General features: G+C 53.1%; 1 protein-coding gene across 1 annotated transcript; it reads left to right on the forward strand.

The window, feature by feature from the left end:
• The first annotated feature begins 1,535 nt into the window (after positions 1 to 1,535).
• On the forward strand, positions 1,536 to 3,177 carry LOC101762294 (protein EXORDIUM-like 3). The gene has a single exon (XM_004964387.4). The coding sequence runs from the start codon at positions 1,713 to 1,715 to the stop codon at positions 2,751 to 2,753; it is 1,041 nt and encodes a 346-aa protein (XP_004964444.1). The 5' UTR covers positions 1,536 to 1,712; the 3' UTR covers positions 2,754 to 3,177.
• Positions 3,178 to 8,440: the final 5,263 nt, after the last annotated feature.

Genomic DNA, 8,440 nt, shown 5'->3' on the forward strand with positions numbered 1-8,440 from the left:
GCTGCGGTTTTTTTTACATGAACGAGGCGGCACCGTCCTTGAGTGGCGCGAGCGGCGGCGGCGGGCGGCGGCGGGGAGGGACCGGCGGGCGGGGTGGGAGCGCCGGCCGGGGGAGAGAAGGAGAGAGAGAGAAGGGGATCTGGTGAAAGGAGAAAAGTGGGAGGAGAGAGAGAAAAGTGGGAAGGGTAGGGGGGTAAAGAGTACCCCATAAGCAAAATAAGCAGCTCCAAACTTGCTTATTTGCTTATGCAAAAGCAACTTATAAGCAAGTCTATAAGCAAGGGTGTTTGGGTCATAAACAACTTATTTGCTTAAATATAAGTTGCTTATTTATAAGCAAGGCTAACCAAACAGGCCCTTAACCTGAACAAGTTGGACAACTGCTGCAGCTGCAGGAGTATTCTACCCTCCGAGAAGTTACTGTGTGGTCTCAACAGCCGTGACTGACCACTCCGTGTTGGCAGAGCGAGCGAGACCTACCCGATTCTCGCTGCAGGTTAATGCGGACGGGACGGCATGGCATGGCATGGCCCATGGCCGCATGGGTGCGGGCCCCACGAGGCCACGAATTTCCTGTCGTCTGCAAAAGCCCGGCGTCCTCTCTTCAATCAATGCCGCGCTGCCGCTGCTGGTACTCGCGTCGCTCCCATCCATTTTTCCCCTCCCCTCCTTGAACGCTTTTCTCCGCTTTCGCCGGGCACCCCGGCCCCACCCGCCCTTGTCTTTGTCCGCTTCACAAACTCTCTCCCTCCGGCGACTGCTTTCACTGACGCATGGGGCCCGCAGAGACGGGGGCCGGGCGTCAGTCACGCTTCTTCTCGCCGGCCGCCGTCTCCTCCCCCCCCGAGCAAACGGGACAAACCATCGGCGACGCAGCTGATCTCCGCCGTCGATGACGTTCGACGAGCATCGAGATCCGAGCGCGCGCTGGGTCTGGGCCCTGTCGAAAATATCGGAGTCGGAGGGCCCGCGTGTCAGTCATTCCAACAAGGACGCGTGTACGGCCGTGGGCCGCTGGCTGGCTGCCATTTGCGAGTGGGGGGAGAGAGGCAGAGAGCAGCGAGCGGGGACGGAGGGAGACATGCGGAATCTGGCAGCCGGGCCCCGCTGGCATGCCTCACGTACTTCTTTACCCGCGCTTTTTACTCGCCGCTTCCCTCCGTGGCGGGGGAGTGAAAATCGTGGCATCACCGGAAACCGCTGCGGTTTGAGGTTCAGCTGCTCTGCACACGTACCTGGAGAACTGTGCTCGCTGTTTGAAATTTTGAATCCTTGTTCGGGTTGGATGTACCCCAGCGTTCAAGCTCTCTTGTCTCAAAGCAAGTTGGGGTATGAAAAATTCGTGGTAGACACTGCACAGCATTGAAAAGTGAAATTTGAATTATATGAATTTGATTTTGACCCGAGCACACTTGCAAAAGTGAGCAGAAGCAAGCAACCCACATTCCAATATTCGAATCAGCTCCACACGAACCAAGGCAACACGAATAGCCATGAAAAGGTCGGGAGCTCCAAGTCCAAAGAGCCCGAGCCAAGAACAAACAGTGCCTCTGCCTCCTGTCCACCCACTCTCACTCCACAGTCTCACTCACTCCCTCTGTCACTCACTCACAGCTCCGTTTCCCCGTTTCTTCCTATAAAGCTTCCCCCCGGTCCGGTCCCAGGCCAAGAACCCCGCCATAAACCACCACCACCACCCCGCGCTCGCCGCAATGCAGATGCGGCACCTCGGCCTCCTCCTCCTCGTCGCGGCCCTCCTCGCCGCGCCGCCCGCCGTGTCGGCGTGGCGTCCGTGGCCTCCGCGGAACGAGACGGGCGGCGGCGCGGCGTCGGGTCTCGGCGCGTCGAAGAAGTTCGAGGGGTCGTCGGAGTTCGTGAAGCTGCAGTACCACATGGGCCCGGTCCTTGCGACGGCCATCACCGTGCACCCGATCTGGTACGGGCCCTGGCCGGTGGAGCAGAAGCGGACCATCCGCGCGTTCCTCCGCTCCCTCGCGCCGCCGCCGGAGGAGGAGGCCCGGATCCCGCGGCCCTCCGTGGCCGCGTGGTGGCGCACGGTCCGGCTGTACACGGACCAGACCGACGCCAACGTGTCGGCGGCGGTGTCGCTGGGTGCGGAGAAGTCGGACGCGCGCATGTCCCGCGGTGCGCGGCTGTCGAGGATGGACATCCAGGCGGTGGTCCGCGACGCGGTGGGCGCGCGCACCCGGCCCCTCCCCGTGGACTCCGGCGGTGTGTACCTCGTCCTCACCTCGCCGGAGGTGGTGGTGGAGGACTTCTGCGGGCAGGTCTGCGGCTTCCACTACTTCACCTTCCCGTCCGTGGTGGGTTACACGCTCCCCTACGCGTGGGTCGGGAACTCGGCGCGGCGGTGCCCGGAGGTGTGCGCGTACCCGTTCGCCATCCCGGCGTACGTCCACGGCCGGAGGCCCGAGTCGCCGCCCAACGCCGACGTCGGCGTCGACGGGATGGTCAGCGTCATCGCGCACGAGCTGGCGGAGCTGGCGTCCAACCCGCTGGCCAACGCGTGGTACGCCGGGACGGACCCGTCGTTCCCGACGGAGATCGCGGACCTCTGCGAGGGGATCTACGGGACCGGCGGCGGCGGCGCGTACACGGGGCAGCTGCTGACGGACGCGCGGTCGGGGGCAGCGTACAACGTGAACGGCGCCGGCGGGCGCAGGTTCCTCGTGCAGTGGGTGTGGAACCCCGTGCTCAGCTACTGCTCCGGACCCAACGCGCTCGACCAGTAGCGAGCGGTGGCCAGCTCGCGTCTTCGTCGTCCGAGGACGCGCCGCCGATGGATGGATGGAAGATGGATCCATCATCCATCATCTATAGTACGTAGTGTTGGGCCTCCATGGATTTGGTTTCCTCGCTCGGGAAATGAAATCCGTGGAATGTTTTTGTATAGTTTTCTATTGGAGTGAAGTGAGGTGGGGAGCACGGGGTGGGCAATGGCATGTCAAGTTTGAGGAGACTTTTGGAATTTGAAGATTTATTTAAATTTTGAGCATTTGTTTCGGCCTCGGTTCGTTTGAATTTGGTTCATCTCATCATTTGGGTTGATTTTCTTGGGAGAGCCGGGGCAAAACTGTCAGCGAGTAACAGTTGTGTACTTGAAGATCATCATCACTATCACTTTACTAGTACAGTGGTAACATCATAGCTTTGAATCGGTGTGGTTGGCTTTGCTGTTTGAGTGTCTGCTCCATGCTCTGAAATGATGGTGCTAACTGCATTGACGGACAGCGCAAACGATGGGCAGAAAGGCGGTGAGGTCGTAGAAGACTGACACATAGGCGATGTTAATCACGGGGGATCAGATTGGAGATGCCCCTGGTACTGACGGTGTGGAGGCCAGCCAGATCACGGGGGTCGTGAGCAGAGCAAGAGAGGAGGAGGGTTGGCCATGGCGTGCAATGCAACAGTAACAGTGGCCGTAGCAGTACTCTCCGGCGCAATGATTCCTTCCCCGGACGGTAGAGAGTGCTTGGGGTGTGTGTGAGGCTGTGAGCAGGGGCAGGCACGCATTATTGGGCTCCGAGCAGTAGCGGGGGGAAGAGAGGACTATCGCGCCCGCGTCCAACCAGAATCATTCATGGCCGCCCGTGCCCGTGTCACTCGGCGTCGGTCTGGTTTGGATGTTCTTGCTCACACACACTGTTCGTTCACCGGTGGAGTGTGATGCAGGCAGGACTATTCAGAAGCTGGTTTTGGATGGATTTTTCAGTTTTCACCACCCTGGTGCTTTACCATTCATCACCAGTATAATGATTGGTTTCTTCAGTAGTCTTAGGCCCTGGAGGTTGCTCCATGGAATGCAGTTTGTGCCATTGTGCCCTGCCATCCAGCGTCATCCCGGATCTCAGTCCCATTCTGTGCTCGGTTTGGCGTGCCTGGCGATGGCGACGGCGACGGCGGACGAAAAGCAAGCAAAACATCGATTCGATTTCTGAGCGGTCATGTCATGCACTCATGCTACCGTGGGAGGAGTAGGATAGTCTACCAGCACAGCCACCACTAGTGTATCGTAGCGTAGCGTATAGTACGGCGGCTTGGCTCGCCTCATCATGGTAGCAAGCCAAGCACTCGAGCACTAGCAGAGAGCACTCTGCACTCGCTGGATGCAGTTGCAGCTGCATTGTGAGGCGCACCGGGGGGTGAGTCATCGTCATCAATCCCAATCCAGGCCATCCTGTACTCCTGCGCCGCCTGCCACTGCATCCGCATCCATCCATCCTCGTCTCGTCCCCGCCGTCACCATTCACCAGCGGGATGGAGAGCAGCGTGCGTGAACGCGATCGGGACAGCGTGAATGCTGCTGCGCTGCAGCGACCTTTTCTCCCCTTTTCCGTTTCCATCTCGCCACCGGTGCCCGTGCGTAGCGTAGCGTGCGTGGTGCTGCTGAGCTTAGCTCCCTGCACGATTGGGTTCGGGACGAGGACGCTGCATTATTGCATCGCATTCCATGCCTCTGAACGTGTTGGTCCAGGGCTTCAGTTGCCTAGGATCAATCAATCAGCCAACACCCATCGCTGAATGGCGTTAAGAAGCGATTAGTGCCGACAGCTGAATACCAATATTTCGAGCCTCGACGAAGATGCTGCATTATTGCATTGCATACTCTTTTTTCCAAAGACTATTGCATTGCATCCCCAGAAACGTACTTGTTGGTCCAGGGCTTGAGGAGCCTATGATCAATCAATCAGCAGACACCCGTCCCTGAATGCCATTAACATTAACAGGCGATTCGTGTTGACAGCTGAATACCAGTACAACAGTATTTCGAGCCCGGACGAAACTAGTGCGTCTGGCAACTGTACACCGTTGCACGCTCCGTCCCGGCATCTCGATCGATCGCGCTGCAGCTGCAATGCAACAAGGGCAGAGGAAGATTCCAACCAAATACTCCTATAATGGAGAGAGCACGACAGAAGCGTAGCGTAGCCCTGGACCGGACCAAATGGTGAGGCAAAGGCAAAGCCTGCCGCCCCGCGATGTGATTCCTTTGCCGCCATTGCCCGTTTCCTCCTCTCCCGAGTCTGGACGCGATCGTGGACACGACCAAACAGCACCCACTACCGCTGTACCGCAACGTCCGCCACTGTCACCGTTCACCACCGCCCACTCATCATCTCACTGCCATCGAGAGGCCGGTGGAGAGAAAAAAGCGCGAGGCATTCGTGGTCGCCTCTGCAGATGTTCCCGGTTGGTCGGTCTGCCCAAACTGACCAACACGTCATGCCATCATCCTTTTCTCTCCCCACAACCTGCCCGTCTTGCGGGCAATCAGTTCTGTCTCTGTCCCTGCACGATGCGATCAAGTTGAGTACAGATCCTTGATTGACCGACAGTATTTTTTTTTTCCTTTCGGAAAATACTATCTCACTGCTGCTATTACTATTTACTGTGCCACTGTATATCACCATGTCCAATTAACAACAACCAAGAGTCCAAGACCTGCCCTATATAAACTGCTCCAGCCTCCAGCTTCTTCATTTGAATAACTAAGCAAGCAAGCCTCGTAGTCGTGGGTAGGGCAGGCAGTGAGACATGAAGCAAAGATTTTTTTTTTGAAAAAGAGATGAAGCAAAGATTGACACGCGGGAATAGGAAGCATGAGGAAAGTGGCCCAAACTCGTAGCTTGAAACCAGGTGCGATACGATGTGGAATGACCTATGCATTTGTCGTGCCTGGCTGAGCGAGTAGTGAAGGTGAGGCCTTGTTTAGTTGCCCAACTTTGGGGTGTCCAAATTACTGTAGCAACAATGTAGCTTTTCGTTTGTATTTGTGAATTATTGTCCAAATATTGACTAATTAGGCTCAAAAGATTCGTCTCGCAAAGTACAACAAAACTGTGCAATTAGTTTTTGATTTCATCTACATTCAGTACTCCATGCATGTACCGCAAGTTTGATGTGATGGAGAATGTTCTTTTTGTATAGTGTCAAAGTTAGGATTTGGGAGTGAACTAAACAAGCCCTGAGCCTCTGGCGTCTCGCTTAGGATTTCCCCAAACTGGCCATGCTCTCAGGTTTTTTTAAGAACTGCAATAGCTAGCCCACGTCCTTGATGTGGTCGGTTTCAATGGGAGAGGAAAAGTGTATTCTACATGTTCACTGTAACGAGAGATGAACTCCACTTGCCGCCGTTCCGTTTCCTCCACTCCTCGTCTCTCAACTCAATCAACAAAGTGAAGGTGAGCCAGTAGCGCTGCACCACCGCAAGATCCACCACCAAAACCATTCAGTGCCACTCACTCATCGTCACTGCTATCGGGAGGTTGATGGAAAGAAAAAGCCTGTGCGGCTCTGCCGCGCTCGTCTCTGCAGATGTTCTCAATTGGCCCGTCCAAAGTCCAAACTGACCAACACGTCAACCCTCTTCTTCACTTTTTCTCCCCCAACAAGTGATCACTTTTCATCTTTTACCAGGAGCTAAGCTAGTTGTCGTGTGCAGTGTAGTTTCAGACTTCATTGTAGTGTGGTGCAGCTAAGCTACCTACACAACTTTTTTGAGGGTCGCTACCTACACAACTTGCTTCAGGGCGATCCTGCCTGTTGAGCGGAGATGCTGCATCATTGCATCCTCTGAGCATGTTAGGAACGAACAAATCCATCGCGCGCTAGATGCCATTGGCATTTAGCAAGGGATTAGAGCTCACAACTGAACACTAGTACACCAATCTTTGGAGTCTGAACGAAACTAAACTGCTTTCGACTTGGGGATGTTGGTTCTACTGGGTCGGCGTAGAGTTGAAGATGAGCCGTTGCAGCATCAATTGATCGCCTGCAGCTGCAAGAGGGCAGAGAGAAATTCCAACCAAATGCAGAGAGAACGATGAAGCCGTCTCTTTTTGATCTAAAGGTCCAATATTCGGGTACAATTGGTTGGTAATTTATAAACCACTATTCAATTGTGTTGAATCCTCTTAAATATGAGTTTGTAAAGGAAATATTATTTGTGTATAGTTAATGCTTGAAAATACTATATATCCGATATGCCACCAACAACAACCGCATGGGCTGTTGAGGTATCCCTCAGACATATCTACATACACCGCTCCAACTTCTTTGCTTAATAGGCATCAAGCCCTATCGATAGAGGAGACGATGAGAAACAACTAAAGATCAAAATGCATAATACATGGGAACAGGAAACATGAGGAAAGTGCCCGAAATGACGCTGCCAGCAGCATCTGCCATATTTCCCCTTGTTGGTGTATGTAGTTGTAAATGTGGTGTAATACAGGGAGTAAATGTAAAATAGCAAGGAAAAATAGAAAGAAACTCCTTGGACTAGACACATCGGATGTTCGATACTAGTTAGAAGTATTAAATATAGGCTAATTACAAAACTAATTGTACAGTGGAGGCTAATTTGCGAGACGAATCTATTAATCCTAATTAATCCATGATTTGACAATGTGGTGCTACAGTAACTATTTGCTAATGATGAATTAATTAGGCTTAATAGATTCGTCTCGCGAAGTAGCCTAGGGATTCTACAATTAGTTTTATAATTAACTCATGTTTAGTCATCCTAATTAGCATCCGAATATTCGATGCGACAAGAGCTAAACTAGGATCCAAACACGCCTGAAGGTGGAAAGAAGGATCGACAAGTGTATCGATCCTGTTAGTTTTTCCCATCCTTGGAGGTGCTCTTGCTCCTCTAGATCTCTACCCTAAATCTCAATTCCTCGTCAAGCCACCAATGAAGTCTATGTGCTCGTCTCATTAAGCACACTGATATATAGCAGTGCCTTCAACTTCTATGGCAGCTCAATATTAACCTCTACCTTAAACTTTCAACCCTTCTATGTGTCGCGAGTCAAGCACCGGAACAGCTTGCAATTTGTCCCATTATTGCACCGGTTCTATAACTAGAACAACAGAGATCAGTCTGGGTCCATTCTAGCAAGGATATTGTTAGTAGATCCAGCAGGTGCTGATATTGCCGTGATCAGTTAGGAAAAAACGATGAGTTCGAGTGATAACGACGTGATATCTAATCTGTATACTTTCCTTCCTTGTACTCCTTTTGTTGTAGTATAAATATTATTGATCCTAGAGATCAAATCATTTAGCCAAAATTCATCTCTTTTCCACTGGTATGTCTTGCTCAAGTCGTTAAGCACGGTGCTAGAACAAATCCTTTACATGTTCTCTACAACGAGAGACGAATTTGCGTCCACTCTGGATGAGAGGACGAGCCACCCTGGTTCTGGGATATCGAGCCTGAACGATTACGTTTGGAAAATCTGTGGAACAGACATATTAATTGCCTGTTGATTTCTGCATGGACGGGGCCGAGCTGTAGAGAGCTGCACTTGCACGACGTTCCGGCATCCGTCGATCTCGTGCAGCTGCAACGAGTCAGTCTAGCATCCTCTTGGCGTGTTTGGTCCAGGGTTTCAGACCCCGGTACAGCAAT

This window comes from Setaria italica, chromosome IV, assembly GCF_000263155.2.
Source record: "Setaria italica strain Yugu1 chromosome IV, Setaria_italica_v2.0, whole genome shotgun sequence".
Lineage (NCBI taxonomy): Eukaryota > Viridiplantae > Streptophyta > Magnoliopsida > Poales > Poaceae > Setaria > Setaria italica.

Coding starts and splice junctions, on each gene's coding strand:
- LOC101762294 (XM_004964387.4), top strand. CDS start 1,713: ATGCAGATGCGGCACCTCGGCCTCCTCCTCCTCGTCGCGGCCCTCCTC.